Here is a 20,462-nt window from a genome sequence, read left to right as displayed (position 1 = left end):
TAATGGCTGTATTCGATAATACGCTTGGCATTTCGTGGAAGGATATTCACACAATCAGATCGTTACGGTAATTAAAGAGTGAAAGAGACGGGAGGGGAGATTCATCCAATGACAGGTGTTGGAAGGGCGTTAATGAAGGGAAAACCTTGGTCCTGCGATGTAGGAACGACAAGGCTGTGGCATCAGGTGGCAAATTGGCAGAAAAGGGGCAAGAGAAACCGGAGCGCTACCACACTGTTATGCTCTTTCCCCTTGCTGGTCTGCATTGGGTCTCAAAGATCTTCCAGTCAAATGACGGCAGTGGGTGGAGCTATCGTCGAGGCCAAAGAAGTCGTTAGGGGCAAGTAAACGCATCACGATAATTGGGAAGGCGCGTGCCGCGCAAGACTGGCCTCAACTGGCTGTCACCAGTCGTTCCTGCCTCTCGCACGTTGTATGCATCCACAGGGTGGGCATCTTTCATGCAAATGTCGATACTTTTGCAACGCAGCTTCCGTTTTGTCAGACGTAAGGGAGCCTCGATACATGCAGGAATATGTCTGCAGAGCAGGAAGTGGGGACTGCCAAGAAGAGACGCTTTCACTTTGTTTTGAGGCATCATGTGCCTCTTTATGAGACGGGCCAGGCGCTAAGAAGAGCAAGCATAGTATGGACAAGTGGACTTCAGTAAAGCGCCAGCATCCTTTACGCAGGACAGCATCGGCTCTCGACAGATGCCTTTAAGCGATTCTGCTTGGCGGTCCTGTTGAATTAATGAATCGTTGAGAATGTGTGTGTTGCTGTTCAGCTTTTGCCAAAAATTGCCTTCTTTCATGTTGGGTTTTATTTTTTGCCATTAGCCTATCCTGCTGCATCTGTTTTTTTTTCTGACCTGCTGAGCATCCCGAGCCTGCGATCCCGGAGGACGGCATAGGACAGGACTCGCGAAGGTGGCGGAAGCGAGAAAAGCGTGTAAAGAGGAGGACAGGTGCATCCGCCTTCAAGTAGTGTGCCGGTATCAAGAATTACACGCAGCCAATACTATGCTGTCAGCGATCATGCATTAAAACAGCACGTTGTCGTACATGGCGATCCTCAACCAAAGTAGAGATTGAATGGAAGAATCACCCGGAGCCAGGAAGCTGCTCCCTTGCCAATGACTGACAGCAAAGAAAGAAAAGGGGATATTACTACGAGAGAGTCGAAGAGGGACAAACAAAAGGCCACTTATGCTGCATAGAGACAAGGCAAATGCATTGGAACGCCACGATATTTTTATTTTTATTTTTATTTTGATTTTGGCCATCAATGACAAGTTTGATATTTGGCCTCCCGCAGACCTAATACAATTCGTTCCACCGAGTATTACCTTTTAGTCCTGGAGAGGAACTGCTGATCTGGCTTTGATCTCACGCCCAGGGTCTTGACTGCAAAGGGAGAACGTCTGCTGGAGGCTGACCGTCTGTAAAAGATTCAATGAAAGGTTTCAGATAGATGCACAACATGCTAAACAGGTGCCAGCTTCACACGGCTTTGTATTCCGTCCTGGAAGACTATCTCTTGGTAAGCCTAGTACGATGGTGGGCAAAAACGAGGAGCTGCAGAAAACTGACGTATCGTTTTTTACAAGTTCTCTCAACAAATCCAGACTGGCCGTAAATGAACAAGAAGGCCAAAATAGCCAAAATCAGAACCAGGTCCGCCTGTGTTGAACCATGGGGACGAAATAAAAAATAGTAACAAAAAATCGAGGACCTCACTTGACGACGTCTCGGCCACTTTTCGCAACATCGGCAAAGGTGTGCATTACGCAGAGTCCACACCACCCTATCCCCATTTGCAAATTTTCAAACAGACAAATTTTAAGGACATGGGCGATTTGGTCCCGCGGAAGGCGACTAATTCCGCGGTGGTTGGTGTATTTTTGTTTGTCTTTCGGGGTGCGCTTTCGTATTGAAACGGCGTGGTAGTGGTGAGAGGTTGAAATGCAAGCACTAAAGCAGCGCTACAGCGCTAGTGACAGCTAGCAGTGCCGAAGCAGCAGACGATGTCTGTGTGACCTGTCGAGGAAGCTACGTAACTGAGGTCAGAGGTGGAGAGGTCGGTGAAAATTGGCCGCAGGTGGAAAGGAAAGAGCAAATGGGCAAAGGCACGATGCGGAGAGGAGGCACAGAGAAGATCAACGCATGGACCAGAATATGAGGCAGTTCACCCACCACCACGAAGAGGCAAAATAGAACAGGCAGAAGATGCATTGCTTCCTTCCCTCGCGTCACTCTCTTCTCGCTGCGAGTCGGTCGTCAAGGAGGGAGGAGGGGTATTTTCACCTTCACATGCAGCAGGGCGGAGTTACATCCAACCACACCCCTCCTCGTCCAAGCCCTGTCGAATGATGAAAATGACGACAGTACGGAGCATGTCGTACCTTGCCTCTTTGTCTTTGCAGAAGCAAAACAAAAAAAGAAAAGAAAAGGGAAATGGTGGCATCTTGTCAAACTTGGTTGCACTACCTGTAGCTGGCCGGTTTCCAGGGATCGGTGACTTGCCAGCCACCGTTTGGCTCGTTTCCTATCTTTCGTTTATTTTCCTTCCCTTTTGTCACGTGTTATTTCTTTTTTCTCTTTTTTCTTTTCGACGCTTAGGAGGTCATGAGACCAGTTCTGCGCCCGCGCTAACCCAATCGGTCAATTAGTAGATTGGTATCTGTTGGTTGAGGAATAGCAGAGAGAGCCATGCAGAAAGAAAAGCAGGTACGACGTAATGCCCAAGAGAGAGGATGAGATTTCGGTCAAGCCAACAACTGTGACCGAAAAATCCGGAATCGAGCAGGGAATCAGAAAGGGCTTTCTGTTTCAACGTCATCTCATGAGAACAGAAGCGGCCGGAGAGCAGAATGACAAGTCGATAGGAAACTAGGCTGGAAGGGCCGGTGACACGCAGAATGCGAACAGCTCGACAGGGAGAAACTAGTCACAGGAAAAGAAAGAGACATCACTGCGAGAGGTGGCAACGCGAGGCGGCAAAAGTCATCACAGGTGGTATATACGAAGCAATGTATCTCACTGCATCCAAGGGGCGAGGCAAGAGCTCGAGGGCAAAGAGCTCTGGTGAGACATGGTAGGAACCGGCGAATCAGAGGCCGTCCAGACGAAAATAGGGCACAGGAACGCAGTAGCTTCGAGTCCAGCAACAGCGCGCTAACAAGGGCAGGAGCTGCAGAGGAAAGACTCTTGACCAGGACGAGATTGGGCGGCTTGCTTCCCGTTTTATTCATGTTCGTTCCGACAACTCTGCGAGAAGGAAGGAGCCAGCGGCGTAACGACTCGCTAGGACAGACCGCGAAAAAGTACGACGCAGGAAAGCACGGTTGCCTGCGGTATCGACGAGGCAAGGTGCGCATCATTCACGGCAAGAACGGAAACCGGCCGCAGAAGAAAGGCCGAATAGAGTGACCAGCAGAAGGGAGCTTCCGCCAACGATCTCGCCCAAGTACCACAACCGCTTGTCCCGTCCTCTGTGCATTCGATACTCCGGTGTGCTGCGGTGAGAAACAACGTTCCGGTAAAGTGTGGCCAAATAGAAGCCCGCTATATTAAACCACGTGAGCGTCCAGAAAGTCTGCGTCACTTCGAGCTCCATGCTTGGCTTGCCATTGAAAGAAGACCAAAAGTACATCGGCCATGCCCGTATTACTTACAAGAAACAAGGGGTGAAGAAGACAAATGCTAGGGGGATGGAAGCCTTGCGTTCGCTCCTGCCGTGCTTCCTATCTGGCTTGGTCGTTCCTTCCCAATGCTGCATGCTTGTGCAGACTCGTCGGACCACGACGAGAAGTAAAGAACGCATGGTTCCTTCCTTAGTTTCAGGCATCTTTCACTCCTGGCTGCTTTTCACCATTCTCGTAGTTATTATCCATAGAGGGACAAGTGGCTCACATTGGGCCTCGTGCCTTTTGCTTGAAAGGGTGAGCTTGTTCCCTGTGGGCGTCGTCCACTGCAGTCTTCAACGCTGTTGTGTAGCGCGACCACTGGTTCGTGTGATTCTATCTGGAATAGTCCGTTGTTATTTTTACCAAAAAAAAAAAAAAATGCCCGCGTGAGTAAAAAAAAGCGGGTCCAGCGACATCAGCGCCTTCCTCAACGTCAAGGGACTGGTCAGAGAAAGCTAACCACCAGCCTTCCTGCATCTCTGCAGGTAACAATCGCGGCTTCCGGCGACCCACCCCTTACCGTTCTTTTCTTGTTCGAAACCTGGTCTTGCTTTGTGCCGGATTGAATTGCTTTTACCTTATTCTTAGCAGTTTCTTGGACGTTTTTATTGCTCCAAGGCTCACAGACCCACATACGCTGCAGCCAATGACAAGTATTGTCTACTCTTTAAAGTACTTTGTACACAGTGACGTAGATGGGAGCATTCCCAGAGGACTGTAAGGCAAGAAGCAAGGGTCGGCTCCTTCCCGACTTGTTGATAGATGTGTTTGTGCCTATTCTTCGTCGTGTGGGCTTAGAGCGTAAGCAGAGAGTGATCAAAACTGCGGAAAGAGCGAACGAGGTGCGAACGATGAACGAGGGAAGCTGCGACCACTGTCCATTTCCACCGCCCCCTTTCTCCCCAGATCGGATATTCCGTAAAGGAGACCTAAAATCCCACTCCATCACATTTCTTCTTCTGTGCACGATTCGCACCTATCACCCAGCAAGGATGCGGCCTGTGTTGAGTGTTTGATCCTGAAATAAGACAATACTCATGTAAGTGGCACAAGCAATGGAGCCTTGTGTTCCCCGTTCCCTACCATCTCGTGAAGTGTGTCCCAATTTCGGTTTTTTTTTTTTTTTTTTTGCTTCTCTGCATATTGCTAACCGATTGCTTCGTCGTCTGCAACTCGTTTCTCGTCCTTTCGCCTGCAGACTTCAGGCACCCGTTACAAATGACCCTACCCCTTGCTTTTGCATCTGGCAATAAAGGCAGCTGTGGCCATCCCAGTGCTAGCCAATGGCCTCAGCGTCTGTCCTCGTTTGTTGACCAAACTGAATCAGGAGGCACCCAACAAAATCGCATCTCGTCCTATCCGGATTCGCCATATCTTTATTCACCCTTGCAAGTACTGCAACCCTCTCTCCCGTACGCACATACGATGCCTACACAGAGTCGATTGTCTCGTCTGCTGGCACAATGGTCTCTGTTACGAAAGCCCCGTCAATCGTCCAGTGCCTATTGTCACTGCACACGTCCCCCTGGCCCGCAACCTTATCGATTTCCCCTGCTGGTGGGTTCTCTTTTCTATTTTTACGTCCAGTGCACAGCAATAGCCTTGGCGAGTGCCGATAGTCGATCTGTGCTCATACCCTTCTCCAACCTTCGACAGCTGGCAAGGCTGGGCATGTTGGGAGAATCAGCTAGGACTTGCAAACGTGTTACCTATTACTTCACAAAGTGCTTTCACAATTACTGTGTAATGTACTCTGTAAACGGTACACATTTGCAAACTGGTGGGAAGAACGGAGTTGTACGGCGTACGCCACTGGACTCACCGACCGGTCTGAAGTCATTTCTCCGAAGATCATCAAACTGTACTTCCGATTTGCGCCTCAAGCGAGGTTTGGAATGCCAATATTTGATGCACTATTGTTTGTTTTTGCTTTCTTTTGCGTCAGTCATCCCACGCAAGATCCAGCTCGTTTGTTGAGGACAACATGCAGCAGCGCAGCGGATGGGGGGCAGTTTTGTCACCGCTGCTTCTCAGCTGGATTTGTGTGCAGCTGTACACTTAAACGTTGTCTCACCTTTTGCATCTTGACGCACACGATTTCCCAAGGCAGAGAACATATAATTGCTTTCTACCTCGTTGTCTTGTCACAGTCTGCCGAGAAGTACAAAGTATTTACTTGGACCTGCAGATAGGACTGGACCTTGACCTAAAGGGGGTAAATAAACGAGAAACATTGTGAAAAATTTTCGCGATCCTCGTTGCCGCCACCCAATGATCCGCACCTTGTGATGTGAGAGAGCGCAAACCTGGATCGGGCCGGGTGTGAGATGCACTTTGCTCAATTGTCTTTTCCTCTCCCTCTTGCATCTACTTGCAGCAGCAAATTTTGGTCTTCCCGTCAGCAAGGCGGGACAGGGACCACCACAAAAAATGAGAAGAATATGCATATTGATATCGCGCACCCAACAGGTGCTATCGTGCTGCATGAAAGCACAATGCATAACGATCGTTCGTTGGACCGCAGTGGAAGCTTGGGCCACTGCCAGGTCACCATGCATCCCAATGGAACCACAGCCAGGCCAATCCCGTCTTTTTCGAGTTTTTTACAAGAAAATCCTTACAATCCCGAGTAGTCACATCAAGACAAGCTTCTAGCTAAATAGGTACGCGGGAAAGGCCCAACCCGACCAAGGAGAGCTCCATGGTCCCTTGCTTCCTTGCCCCTGTCTCCGACCCTGCCTCTTGATCCTGCCATTGGTAAAGCAACTGATCCGTCTGTTTCTTCTGCGATGCAGTCCCTTCAATTTCTGTCTTTACAAGAGAGAGTGAAACACAAAACGGGGGAGAAAGAGAAGGAGAAAATATAGTCGTCCCGTATTTGGTATAGCTCTCTTCCCCTGGAGCTGCATTGCATGAATGGAAAGCAGGAGTAGAAAAAAATCACGATGGTGTGCACCCGATACCGTAAGGGTAAAGGCGGCAAGTCTTGAAAAATCGGAGGCCAAACAAACCCAGTGAAAACGTATCAAGACAATATGACACTGCTTTCGTTCTGTTGGGGTGTCTCTTTCTAGCCTTTTGCTTGCTGCACAACCTGCCACACAATAGCATCCTTGCGTCTCCTCGGGGCATAATGTCTTACATATCTTCGTGACACGAGAGCAAGCGTTTCTTTATACTCGTCTGTCATTTTGGGCCGACTTCGGAAAGGTCACGGATAAATTTGACACTCTCTACGATGTGCATCCCTACATTGTTTCCTGTTGGAAACATAAACAATTTCGTTTCATAATATGCCGGTGCATTTTCCCATGTTCCCATACTCTGCGAATGAGAGACCTGACAAAGGTAAAAAATGCATCGTTCACCAGGAAATTTCAAGACGTTGAACGCCAATGATGAGGAGGCGTTCTGAGTCGGTCTTGCTGGTGTATGCAAGTTGAAGGACACTTGCAGCAATTTGTCTCCTTTGATGTGTCCATTTATTTCATGTTCATGCCAGCGACTCGACAGAGCAGCGCAAACAATTCAGCTTCCTGGCCGGCTGCCGAGAGAATCAAAGAAAATGTGACAGCTCACATAGGACCATACGCATATGCGGACGACTTGCGTCTCTAGGCTTTGTTGTCTCACTTTGTCACAGGATTATGAGACTTTTGTACCCTGTGGCTTATGGTGTCTGCTGGAAGCAAGGCTTCCGCTTCTTGTGGCCATCCCTCCTGCCGTCACATTTACTGCTTCATTTATGTCGACGTCGTGATTTTTGTCTGTTTCTTTGTTTCCTTTTTGCCATGTGAAATCCATGTGTCACGATGCACACAAAGAGGAAAAGCGATACAATACACAGTGGAAAAATAATCCACCTCCTTATCGAGCAATGTGCGTCTCCCGTGGCACCATGCAGCATGCAGGCGACGTCACCAGACACGGCAAAGGCTCGAAAGAGAGTGACAATGGGCCAAGTATGCATGCAAAGAAAGAGTGAGACACCAGCCGAATAAAACGAAAAATATTAGCTGGAAACATGGTCATTTTGGCTCCCCTTTTAGAATAAGGGGGTTTCATGGAAATAAAGTGGAAGGAATACAGGGTCTGAAGTGCTTTTCGTTTATTGTCATTTTTTTATATCAATATATATGTCTGCATTTTTTAATCAAAAAAGAAATGTACGAATTGAGTTTCCTCTGGACATGTCAACTATCACATTTTCTTGTTACACCAAATACTTGTTCGGTGTGCAGGTTTTGTCTCGTATAAAACCATGTCAATTGTGTCCTCCGTACAGGGGTCAAAAAGAGAGCCACATGTCGGTGTACGGATGTCAACTACCATTGATGCCTTGCCAAGTACAAAATACAAGGATAGGGACGGCCCCCAACGGAAACCAAAAAAAATCAGCATTTGAAAACACACGGGTAGCAGCAAAACTCTCCGATGCACATGTAGCACCCACTATCTCCTCCAACGGTGTGGACGGCAATGGCGTGACACGTGGGAATCCGGTTTTATTTTTAACAATGTCATACAGTACTTTACGAAATTCGGAGCTATATATATTTATGATTTTGAAAACCTTTTAATTTTGGCTGATGTTTAAATAAAAAATCTGTTTCTAAAAGATGGACCATGGCAACCGCAAACGATCAGAGCACGGGGCAATAACTTTTGGTCCTTGGGGGTACGAATGTAAGTAAACAATAACAGCAGCAAACGCATGATGGTCCCTTGCTTTGGCTCCTTGAACAAGGACAACGGCAGCATTAACGGAACCTTTTAGGTCTCTTCTTGGAACTGCCATGGACGTGTTCTTCTGGCATCCTCTTCGTCTTTTTTTCTCAACAACGGTTTGTGGCAAGGGCTGTTTCGTTTCGTCCGGCCAGTACATCCCACCACAGCGACATGGCTCAGCCGTAGAGACACACACTCTTGACAATGTTTTAGTGCATCCCGAGAAGCGCGCGGGCACCCGGCTCGCTGCACACGTAGATGACGTCGTGGTTGTCCGTGAAGCCGTTGAAGCGCGTGGCCGAGCAGCTCGTGTACGCGCCCATGTCCTCAAAGTACAGCCAGTCACCCACGTCCAGCGTCTGCCGGAAGCGGATGCTCTCCGTGATGCGGTCAATGCCGTCGCAGGTTGGGCCCCAGATCGAGTACTCGGTACCCGCGGCACCAGCGTCGGCCGTGGTCGCATGGGCACCCTCGGTGTCGTACAGGAACCGCGCGTTGGAGGTCAGCACCTTGGCCACGGGATTCTGGTGGTCGAACATGATGCTGCTGAAGTTGCCGTACAAGCCGTCGTTGACGTACACCATGTAGCTGGGGTCACGCCGGGCGTTGCCGTCCGCGGCCTGCTCGGGGTCCTCGAGCGTACGGCGAGCAATGATGTTGCAGGCAATGGTGAACACGGACGAAACAAAATAGCGACCGGGCTCGGCAATCAAGGACACGCCGAGATGGGGAGGAAAGTACTCGTCCAGAGCGTCGCGGAGCACGGTGGCCATGCCCTCAAACGAGTCGTCGCTGCAGAAGCCGCCGCCAACGTCGAGGGTGCGGAGGCTGTAGCCGTGCGTGGCGGCTTGGCTGAAGACGGCATAGGCGTCCTGGACAGCCTTGAGGAAGGCCTGGGGGTCGGAGGCACCGGAGCCGACGTGGAACGAGACGCCGACGACGTTGAGGTTCAGCTCGCGGGCCAGGGCCAGCAGGCCGTCGGTGGTGTCAAGCGACGCGCCAAACTTGAGGCTGAGGCGGCACAGCGACGAGCTGTCGTCGGTCAGGATGCGCAGGAACAGCTCGGCGTCCGGGTAGAGCTTGGCAATCTTGCGCAGCTCGTCGGCGTTGTCGAACGTCATGGCGCGGACGCCCTTGGAGGCGACGTAGCGGACGTACGAGTTGGTCTTGCAGGGCTGGGCATAGATGATGCGCGACGGGTCGACGCCCATGTCCAGGACCTGCTCGATCTCAGCCTTGGAGGCGCAGTCGAAGCCGTTGCCAAGCTCGGCCAGAAGGCGGAGGACCTTGGGGTCGGGGTTGCACTTGACGGCGTAAAAGGGCTTGACGCGGGGCAGGTTCATCTTCCAGCGCAGCTGCTGGCGGTAGACCTCGCCGAGGTCGGCGACGAAGAAGGTGTCTTCTTCGCCAGGCTCGCAGAATTCATGGTCAATGTTCTCCACACGCTGGCGGAGAGCATCGCCAATCAGTTGCTTGGCATTGTGGGCATGGGTTGCGCCATGATGCTGTTGTTTCTTGATATGGCCAATGTTACTATTGTGAAATGTAACAGGGGCGACGCATTCAACCAGAGACGTTGTTGCCATAACCATCTCCTTGACTGGCGAAGGGAACGTGGTAATCAAAAACGAAGCAGCGCTCGGACAAGAGAGTCGAATGAGACAATGGTGACGGTTATGTCTGTTGGTCGGAGAACAGCACTGAGTTCTCGAGCGTGTTGTCGGTGGCGGAAAGAGTTATATCTGTCGAGAGTCGAGAGTCGAGAGACAAGCGAGTGACTATGCGATGTTTGGATAGAGCTAAAAAGCTGGAGAAAAGGGAGCAACCAATGTGGTGAAAGCGGTGTTATGGGGGTCGGAATTGAAAACGGACAGAACCAGAACCGGTCTGACGAGGCCTCCTCGACTCTTCCTCGGCGAGAGGAAGAACCTCAGAACCTTTCCTATGCGGCAGCTGGTTGTGCGAGGACGCTGGGGGAGGTGGCCTAGGGGTTGGGTCCAGATACGACGACCCGGGGAGCAGCTTAAGCGGAGACGCGCTGGGCGAGCTCAGCAGCGGGAGGAGGAATCGCGTTGAGGATGTGGAAGGGCTGGCGAATGCCGGAATGTTGATCTGCGAGCAGGAAAACGGCCGAGAAAGCCGTGGTGGGTGATGGGGCGCCTTTGGGAAGCAAAGGCAAGCCTGGGCGAGGGCGAATGTTGTCGAAATTGAAAAGCGGAAAGCTGAGTGTCTGACGAGCTGGGCGGCTGTTAGCCAGGAACAATGGATGGCCGAGACGTGCGAGTCAATTGAGAGCAAAGACCAGGCAGACGTGACGAGAGAGTGAAGGAGATGGGCGAAAGAGCAGATATCGCGGCGAAAAGCGGCGGGCAAAAAGCTACGAAAATATCGCGGCACGTCGAGCGGGTGGATGGTGCAATGGCGGTATCGGAATGCGCCCTTGACCGCAGCAAAGGGTTGACTTACAAAACAGGTAAAACGAGGTGGTTGTGATGGTGATGGAAGAGTGACGAAAAAACAAGTTGAAGAAGAAGACAAGAAGGAGATGTGCAGAGGTGGAAAATCAGGAAGGAGGTGACCGTTGTCGTCTTGCCTTCAATTTTGCAATAGAGTTCGGGAACCAGACCAATACAACCGAAAGGGAAGGCGCGGGCCAAAAAAAAAGATCGCTAGTGGGGAAGCGAATGGCAAAAAAAGGAATAAAAATAAAAAAAAGTTTCGTGGTGGGGCTTGGGGTTTTTAGGCACGTTACCATGTACCTCACCCGCAAAATATGTATGCCGCGATACCTTGAACAAGCATGCTCCCGTCGCTATAGTGGGCTAAACAATGCTGATTTGCTGTCAAGTACAAAATACTGGAGTGATTACTTCGTAATGCTTACGACGTACTTGTACATCATCGATTACCAAGTTGGAAGGCGCGACTGTGGTCAACAGGACACGTGAATTGGCAGTGTTACAAATTTCAATATGAGGGAAAATCGAGCTGCCTCTAGCTTGGAACAAGGCACTGCTGGTAGTGCTGTCTCTACCGGAGCAATCGACAGCAGCCGAATGACTCGAATGGGCGAATACTTGCTGTAAATGCTCGCTTGCTCGCCGCCTGTTGCATCAACATTGACGAAAAATTTTAAGGTGGGGCCTGCCGTCTCCTTTTGTTCCCGTCTCGAGGAAGGAACGAACGCACGGTTAGGACACTATCTCTGTATTTAGTACAAAATAGCAGCGTGGACAACCGTCTCCTTCCTTCACTGACCGCAAGTTTGTGCTGCTATTGTGGAGACCGTGACGAGGAAGGCGCAACCCAACGTCAGAAGCCTGGCATAGTTCTTGCTTGGGCACATATAAAATAAATGGAATATTAAATGGCGGACGCGAAGATGCCGATTCTGGTTCACACAGCCACGCTCCAAAGTTGTGGCATATGACTGACGCAAGGCCATTGCCACTGCAAGGATTTTGAACAAGGTGAAGGCTGATCGAACATGTCGAAAAAGGGAAGCTTTTGAGATATATAATAAAACAAAGGAGCAAACGATGAAAATCCGGACATGGAAACGAATGGCGGAATAAATGATAAAATAAAAATATACATAATAGTGACGGTAACATGAATGGCCAAACCATTATTCTAGAATGCTGCACTTGTATGGACGGCATGCTTGTGAGTGCTGTCACTGGTCACATCTGACATCCCAAAAGGGACAAGAGCCTGACGTGCAGCTGCAATGCGACCAAAGAGGGGGACAGCAGGCCGGAGGAGAGAGGAGACACGGAGCTTGCATTTGAGATGCGGTCCCATTATTGGCCGCTTGGTTGGCTGATCGGGAACCGCAGCTGGCCATGCATGTGTCATTTTGCGCTGTTCGTGTGCTGTTCGTGTGCCGTTGGATTTGATTTGCGTATGTTCGTTCCTGGGAGTTTTGTCAGATATCCCGTGCTTAAGACGGGCGGCATCATTTTCCTTTGTTGCCGTGAGAACGACAAAATATCGCATGCATTTACGTCGTAAAATATGTATCCTGTTCTTTAGTCCGACATTTCAAGGATGGATGAAGAAAAAAGTCGGGTCTGATGCAACGGACGAGAAAAGCTCTGAACGAGAGCAAGAAAGTAGAAAAGGAGAAACTAGGACGACAGGAGGGCTTTGGCTGAGCACCGAAACCGGCTCGATAACTCCCTTTTCTCTTCTTCTATCTCTCCTCTTTTCCCTCTTGAATAAGTTTGTTCTTGCGCCGTTTAGTGGTCTCGATGGCTATAGGGTTGAACCGAGAGGACTCGATGCAAAGCCACAAGACGTATCGTATCTGAGCGCTGAAATGTATTTTGTGCTGGGGGGAAGGGGGTTCCTGGGGGTAGCACCTGAGGGCCCAATGATGACACGATGTGCTGCTGCGATCGTAACATGCTGTCTATTTTCGTCGTAGATGCTGTGTATATGCTGGTATTTTTTGGCTGCTTTATACAAGTGGAGTGAGTTGTGTATTGTCCCAAGGCCTTCTTCGTCTGTTTTTGTATCCAGGTCCCCGTCTAATATGCCCAGAAAACGCCGAATGCTCCTACCAAACAAAAAAAAGAAAAAGAAAAAGAAAAAGGCCACCTCCCCGCCGCCTTGTAAAATGTTCGTTTCGTGGTCGACGTGATTACTCTGTCTTGACGTGCATCGCCTCCACGTTCCACGCCGTCGGATCGACCCACGGCTGCTGCTCGCCGAGGAACACGGTCCGCTCGGCCTGCTTTGCGAGGCCGTCGACGAGGTACCGCTGCGCCACGTTGCGCACCTGCTCGCGCGAGACGTCCAGCAGCTGCTCGCGGCGCGTCTGCCGCATGGCCTCGGTCACGCCGTACAGGAACTGGCCCATGCCCTCCTCGTTGACGGCGCGCGGCGCGTCGACGCTCTGGAAGATGGAGAGCTTGGCCTCCTCGAGGTCGCGGTCGGTCCACGCGCGCTCGACCGACCAGCGGCCGGCGTCGCGCATGATGCCCAGCGTGTTGGCCGGGTTGGGGTCGCGGTACGAATAGAAGCCAAAGACGCCCTCCAGCGCATTGGCGGACGCGCCACCACCGTACGCACCGCCCTTTTCGCGGATCTCGTGGTGCAGGTGCTTGTGCGTGAGCAGCTGCGCCAGCACCTGCAGCGGCGCACTGTCGGGCGACGTGTACGACACGGCCGGCACGACGAGCGCACCGTAGTAGACCTGATACGGCAGCGCGTAGAACGTCTGGCGCGGCGTGCCCTCGGCGTTGGCAAAGACGCGCTGCACGCGCTTCGCAGCCTCGGCGGCCGCGGCGGACGCCGTGCCCACGTGGGCCGCAGCGGGAGCGGGAGCGGGCAGAGACGACATGAACTTGGACAGGGCCGACGAGTTCGCCTCGACGCTCTCGGTGCCGCAGGTAATGGCGGCGCGTAGGCCGCTGCCGCTGCCGTCGGCTTGCATGGCAAGCTGCTGGATCTGCTTCAGCTTGGCCAGCACGTCATCGAGCTGGTCGGTCTCGGGCCGGTTGGCGAGGCTCGTAATCAGCTTCACCTGCGAGAGGCCGCTGACCTGCTCCCGCAAAAACGCGCTGCGCGTCAGCCCGGCCTCTGCGGCACGGCGTGCAAACGCGTGGCCCGACGACGCAATGTCGTTGACGACGCCATCGGACGCTGCCTGCAGCAGCTGGCGGATGTGCTGCACGGCCTCGGGGCTGTCAAAGTTGGTCTCGAGCACCAGCGTGCGCAGCAGATCCAGCATGGCGGGCACATTGCGGTCCAGCGCCATGCCGGTGAAGATGATGCCCTCGTTGGCGTCGGTGTAGTCGGTCGGCGACGCGGACGAGTGGTAGCCCACAGACACGCCGCCCGTCTGCAGCTTGATGCGGTCCTCGAGCTGCTCCATCGTGTCCGTCTTTGTGCCCAGGCGCATGATGGCATCGGTGAAGAGCGGGACGAGCGACCGCAGCTCGTCCGGCAGGTGGCCCAGCGCGTTGATGGCGCGAAAGTACGTCAAGCCGTTGGTGGGCGCCTCGCGCCATTGCAGGCGGACCGCGTTGTCGGCCGTCTCCTCGCGCACCACCACGGGCTCCTTGGTGCGCGGAATGTCCTGGACGTGAACCGTCGGCAGGCAGCTCAGGTCTTCGGTGTTGGACTTGCCCTGCTCCACGAGCAGCACAGCCTCCTGCTCTTCGAGACGCTGGCGCGCCGCCGCCTCGCCGCCCGACTGGTGTGCGACCTCGGCAATCTTGGACGCAAGGCGCGCCTCTTCCTCCTGCGCGAGCTCTTGGATGTAGGTGGCCGAGGGCGTCATGGTGAAGGAGAGCGTGTTGCGGCCCAGCAGGTACTTGTCCATGAGGCCCTCGAGGTAGCCGCCCTCGGCCAGCTTGGCCTCGAAGGCGGCAATGGTGTCGTTCCAGGCGAGCGCGTCAAAGGGGTCGACGCCCGTGAACCACTTGGGCTTGAGGCGCTGCAGCAGGGCCATGCCAAAGTTGGCCGTCTTGTGCTTCAGGCTGAGCTCCAGCTGGTGCAGGTAGCCGTCGATCTTGGCCCGCTCAAAGCCCTTGTCGCGGACGTTGCGCAGGATCGCATCCACCTCGTCCTTGACGTGGGCCACGTCGGTCTCCTGCACGCCCGTCAGGCCAACCGAGAAAATGCCCACACGGCCTGAGCTGTCGTACCCCGTGTTGGGGCTCCAGTCAATGCCGAGGCCGGTCTCGATCAGGCCCCTGTACAGCGGCGAGCCGTAGCCGTCCATGAGCAGGGCCGACACCAGCGCCAGAGAGAAGGACTCGACGACATCGGTGGTGTCGCCTAGGATCCACGACACAGACGTCTTGAACTGCCGCGACGGGTCGACGAGCGGGTCGGTGGGGCCGGTGACGGTGACGCTCTCGGACTTGTCGGCCAGGTCGATGGGTAGGCGGACCTCGGCGTCGCGGCCGCTCTTTTCAAAGGCGCTCAGACGGGCATCAATCTCGCGCAGGTGGTCGGCCAGCGGCATATCGCCGTACGTGAAGACCTTGGCGTTGCTTGGGTGGTAGTGCTCGGCATGGAACTGGCGCAGCTGCGCGTATGTGAGGTCCGTAATCTTCTGCGGGTCGCCGCCCGAGTTGTTGATGGCCGGGAAGATGTGGTCCTGGAAGCGGATGTAGAAGAGGTAGCCAGCGTCGGACATTTGGCCCTTCATCTCGTTGTACACGACGCCTTTAAAGACGAGCTTGCTGTCGTCCTTGGCGCCGTCCTTGGAGGCGTCGGCCGCCACCTGCGGGTTCTCGGGGCCGACACGCCAGCCCTCCTGCGTGAAGTCGGTCTCCTTCAGCAGCGGGTGCAGCGTGGCATCCATGTACACAGACATGAGGTTCTTGAAGTCCTGGGCGTTGGTCGTCGCGAACGGGTAGAACGTGTGGTCGGACGCGGTGAAGGCGTTCATAAAGTTCGACAGCGTGCGCGGCAGCATCTTGAAGAAGGGGTCACGGATGGGGTACCTGGTGGTGGTTAATATCGAGTGTACAATTAGAGTCGCTCTTCGTTCTTCGTTGGGAGACATGGAAACCTACTTCTCGCTGCCGCAGAGCGTCGTGTGCTCAAGGATGTGCGGCACGCCCGTATCGTCAGGAGGGTTTGTCTTGAAGCCAATCGAAAACACATTGTTGGCGTCGTCGCGAGCAATATGAAGGTGCTCGGCGCCCGTCTTGTCGTGCTGCAGGTGCAGCGCCGTCAGCTTGAGCTCGGGCACGTGCTTCGAGCGCAGCACGGTGAAGCCATGCAGCTTCTCGCCGGGCGTCGTTGGCGTATTGGCAAGTGAGGCAAAAGCGCGTCGAGAGACATGTCGAGAGGCGGCCGCGGCCGCGGTCGTGTGTCGGAGCATTGTGTGAGGAGGGAAAAAAGGAGACGAGAGGAAGCGAACGGCGAATATCGGGGGCGATTCGTGCAGTGCTTTTGCGTCGACGCGGCAAGCAACCGAGAGATATTCGAATCGCGAAAGAAGAGCCGTTCCTATGATGCCCAGGCAATCGTCGGCATGCCTGTCATAGTTCTTGGCGGCGGTGTCTGTAGAGGGGAGAGATGGAGGGTGACAAATTGGGTGTGCAACACAATAGGTGACAGATGAGGTTGAAGTCGCTTGTTAGCGTTGCCTGTGAGTGGCCAAAGAGGGGAATTTTTCAAACGGAAGGTTCAAACGGAAGGCGCGGCCTGTCTTGGGGGATTTTAGTATTTAAATTTTCATTAAATTTAATTCGCCGACTCTGGTCCCAAGTCATGTTCAGTTGAGTGCTGTACATGCAGAGCCTTAGTGGCGCGCAATCGTTGAAACAGGCAAGCTGTAATTACTCCGTACCTGGCCTGGCCTGGTTTTGGCGGTTAACGGTTGGCTGATGTTGGTGCTTGGCCTGGCCCTGTTGACGACATTGTCGAGGCACTGCGGATAGCTCATTTTATTTTTGAGTTGATGCGCTCCTTCTTTCTTTGCGTTTGGACGTTTTGTGCTTCCGGTGCAAGTCGCTCCTGCTGCGATTGAATTCCACTGTTCTGCACTGCACACCGGTTGAGCCTTCCTTGGGCATAAGTCTGCCGTAAAGCGCAACCACTCACTTAGCGCGCCTACCACAGCTGAAAAGCCTGCACAGCTACCAGTTTGCAAAAGGCCCTTGCTCCTTCGTGCCTGCCAGGCAATCAATACACCAATTCCCCAATATTCCCATTCTGGCAGGCTCCGAGGCCGCTAGTGCCGTTTGCTTTTGCTCTTTCCTCACCTGTCGAATGCTGGTGGCCCGCTGGGGCGGCTGGGCAGTTGGTTTGCACTTGCCCGAAATCTCGAATTTTCCAATTTTTATCATTTTTTATTTTAATTTCGGACCTCGACCTCGCCCTTCTCTCGTCTCCTCGCAGCCTCTTCGTCGACCACGCATCCAACATTCGCCAATTGTGCACCTACCGGACCTCGTGCAGCTGTCTCGATCTGGCCTCGACTTTGCTGTGTTCACGCTCAACCGTTTTTGTCGACGTCCTCGATAACTAGAGCCACCATACATTCTCTCCGACTTTTGGCCATTTTCAGTCTCAGCTTTGCCGCCAGGACCAGGTCCCGTGCCTCTTCCTCTTTCGTCGCATCCGACCTCTCCTGCTCGTTCTCCTCTCGGCCGCAATCTCCCTTGCAGAAAGCTGGCTCTCTCGTTGTTTCGCACGCTGTCTGCCGTCCCAGCGTCCTGTCGCTCTCCCACCTCGTGGATCACAGTTTTCGACCTGGACTTTGTTTGGTCTTGTCCTAATCGTTACTGGCGAGCCGGGCGGCCCAAGAAATACCTTTTTCAGACACGACATCGAGTTCAGCTCGGACGGGAAAAGCGGTTTGGAGCCTGCTAAAGACGCCGAGCCGACATCTGCCGCGTTCCACGACCAGCCGTTCGACTACACGTTTTCCACACGACCCCTGTCATACCTATCCTTTAGCATCCCCAGTCCACGAGATCTGTCCGATTGAACGGCCATTGTCCCCAACCAACCCCAGACGTCGACTTGTTCGGACGCTCCTTTTACCGACACCCAACCTGATTCGGTGTAGGAAGCTCAAACGGACACTGATTCACCGTGATTTTCGGCGCTTCCCGACGCCCCCTTCGTCCGGCTGCCTTCGCATCGTTTTGCCGCCCAATATCCACGGCGGCATCGCACACACGACTCGCAACAAACGGTGCTGTGGGCCACGCACACGAGACTTCCGCCACGATGAACGGACACGCGCACGACACACGGCCTGCGCCGCCGCCGCCACCGCCGCCACCAGCAGCGTCCGGATCCGCACAGGCAGCGCCGGCCCCATCCAAAGCCGCCAAGGCGGCACGTCGACAACCAACAGTTGCGTCAAATGAAGCGTCGAAGCTTGTCGCCCAAAAGATTGCGCAATTGGAGCTAGACCAAGCGGGCGAGAAGGACCAGGAGCTCGAAATAGGTGAGCTTCTGCTGCTCGAGCGGGTTGTCTGGCGACACCCAAGCCGCTACGGTTTCCGAAGCTAACCACGTTGACTCTGCGCTTTAGAGAAGGAAGTACGAAAAGCGAACCGAGAGCTGAATAGCCAGACAGCCAAGATGGATGCAGTACAAAAGGCGGATCACTTGTCTCGACGCTGTACAGAGCTTCTGCACGAGATGAAACGACATGAGCGCGAAAGCCTCAAGAACAAGAAGCGCGCCGACCAGCTACAAAAAGACCGCGACCAGAGCCGAACCGAGTTCAGCAAGGCGACGAGCTTGAAGGAGAAGCTGGAGAAGCTGTGCCGTGAACTGCAGAAAGAGAACAACAAGCTAAAGGTGCGGATGCGCTGGCCCGCAGCGGCACACTCTGTGACTTGCTTCATGCGACAACGATATGCTGACGTGACCCTCTTCTCCCGAGCAGAACGAGAACCGGACTTTGAAAGCCAACGAAGTGTCCAATCTGAACTCGTGGGACCAGAAGTACGCGACACTGCTCCAGAAGCTCGACGACCTGCAAGAGGAGAAGGACCACCCGAAGAAGCACGTGGTAGACGTTGAGCTCGACGAATTGTACGTTCCTTGGCGGGATGATCTGTCTCTCCTGTTTCTTTCAAAGTGTCCAGCTAACAATGCGACAGGTTCCGGCAGCGGTTCAAGTCGATGATCGACCAGTACGAGCTCCGCGAACTGCACTTCCACTCGCTGATGCGGACAAAAGAGCTGGAAGTGCAGTACAACATGGCCCGGTTCGAACGCGAGCGGAAACGAGCCGAGGCGGAGGTGGCGCTCTCCCATCGACTCAACGAGCAGGTGCAGGACCTGAGCCGATCCGAAGCGAAGATGCAAGCCGAGATGAAGTTGATCCTTGAAAAAATCGAACAAGCCGGCCTGCCACCATGATTCGAACGCGATTCTCGACACTCTCCGACCGTTCTCACTCCTTCCTTCTCTCTCACAACGGATAATTTTCCGGCGCCGCGACGAGTCAGCATACGCCAACTGACGGTGAAAATCTATTGTACACATACTAGCATATATATACCAACGGCCGCCCATATCTCATCATATCTCATCCATATATCATCCACCCAAATTCACACTCGCATGTTCGAGACATTTGCACGCCGACCGAATCCCACCGCCCGCTGGCATCGAGTACCAGATGCAACGTCCGTGGAAGTCTCGGACGATGTTCTTGCTATGCGCTGGCCAGATCGTCAAGGCACCAGAACGGCACTACCACCGTGCGCGAGAGCCTACGACATTGGCGCTTGGCCTCGTCTCACTGGCACGTGTCTTACGATGTCCAGTTTTTTTTGGTATAAGCCAGCCTGGACGAACCCGACGACATCCCGAATACATTTTGGCGACGCAGTCACCCTCTCTTGCTCGAGTCGATAGACGACTGGCTTGGGCACAGCGCCAGCTGGACATGTTTGACGGCTGCTCTCTTTGGCAGGCCCAGCAGGCGAAGGACTCTCACACGGCGGAATGGCATGCCGGGAGAAGCACTGGCAGTCTTCTGTCGATCTTGTATTGTGGGTTTGGCACATTTTGACTCTGGCTCTTTGGCTCCGGTGAGCAGCCGAAACGGCGCATCAAAGACCTCGCCGGGTTTACACGCCCCAGTGGCATTCTACGTCTTGTTTACAGTAGGGGATTTAGGGGTTCTGGGCACCGAGCATTTCCATTGCATTGTACTTTTAGCTCATGACACTACGCTTTTGAAAGCTCACATCATTCTACAGCTCTGTTTTGCTCTTCCAAACGTGCTTGCGCGTAGTGATGCCAAGTCTGTTGGTGTGTATGTTCGTATGAGGTTTTATTTAATACCATGAATCAGCACCTTCATTCCTGACTGCTTACAACATCCCATGGAAGTTTTCCACGTACCTGCTCTCGCGCCAATACACCGGCCCCAGCATGCCAGCTGCGAATATGTTTTGCTCGTATCAACGCATGCCACAGAACATCATTTACATAATAATTCACAGAATATTTACGATGCTTATGTCGCGAGACATGATTGCTCGATGTTGATAAATAACGTCTCGTGGTGACAACCGACAGTACACATATTCCTAACTTTAGG

At 53.3% G+C, this 20,462-nt stretch overlaps 3 protein-coding genes across 3 annotated transcripts; 1 reads left to right on the top strand and 2 right to left on the bottom strand.

Moving 5' to 3' along the window:
• Window positions 1–8,625: 8,625 nt before the first annotated feature.
• SPSK_00133 (ornithine decarboxylase) lies at window positions 8,626–10,008 on the bottom strand (the record flags this gene model as incomplete). The annotated part of the gene is made up of 1 exon (XM_016727113.1): window positions 8,626–10,008. The coding sequence occupies one exon, from the start codon at window positions 10,006–10,008 to the stop codon at window positions 8,626–8,628; it is 1,383 nt and encodes a 460-aa protein (XP_016586454.1).
• A 3,053-nt stretch (window positions 10,009–13,061) lies between these two features.
• Window positions 13,062–16,262, bottom strand: SPSK_00078 (uncharacterized protein; the record flags this gene model as incomplete). The annotated part of the gene is made up of 2 exons (XM_016727058.1): window positions 13,062–15,879; window positions 15,952–16,262. The coding sequence occupies 2 exons, from the start codon at window positions 16,260–16,262 to the stop codon at window positions 13,062–13,064; spliced, it is 3,129 nt and encodes a 1,042-aa protein (XP_016586453.1).
• Window positions 16,263–18,121: 1,859 nt separating this feature from the next.
• Window positions 18,122–19,270, top strand: SPSK_00144 (uncharacterized protein; the record flags this gene model as incomplete). Its single annotated transcript, XM_016727124.1, has 4 exons — window positions 18,122–18,344; window positions 18,432–18,703; window positions 18,792–18,940; window positions 19,009–19,270. 4 exons carry the CDS (start codon window positions 18,122–18,124, stop codon window positions 19,268–19,270), a joined length of 906 nt encoding a protein of 301 aa, XP_016586452.1.
• Window positions 19,271–20,462: the final 1,192 nt, after the last annotated feature.

Source organism: Sporothrix schenckii, assembly GCF_000961545.1.
Source record: "Sporothrix schenckii 1099-18 chromosome Unknown Cont46, whole genome shotgun sequence".
Taxonomy (NCBI): domain Eukaryota; kingdom Fungi; phylum Ascomycota; class Sordariomycetes; order Ophiostomatales; family Ophiostomataceae; genus Sporothrix; species Sporothrix schenckii.
Note: the sequence above shows the minus strand (reverse complement) of the source record. Positions and strands in the feature narration are given on the sequence as shown.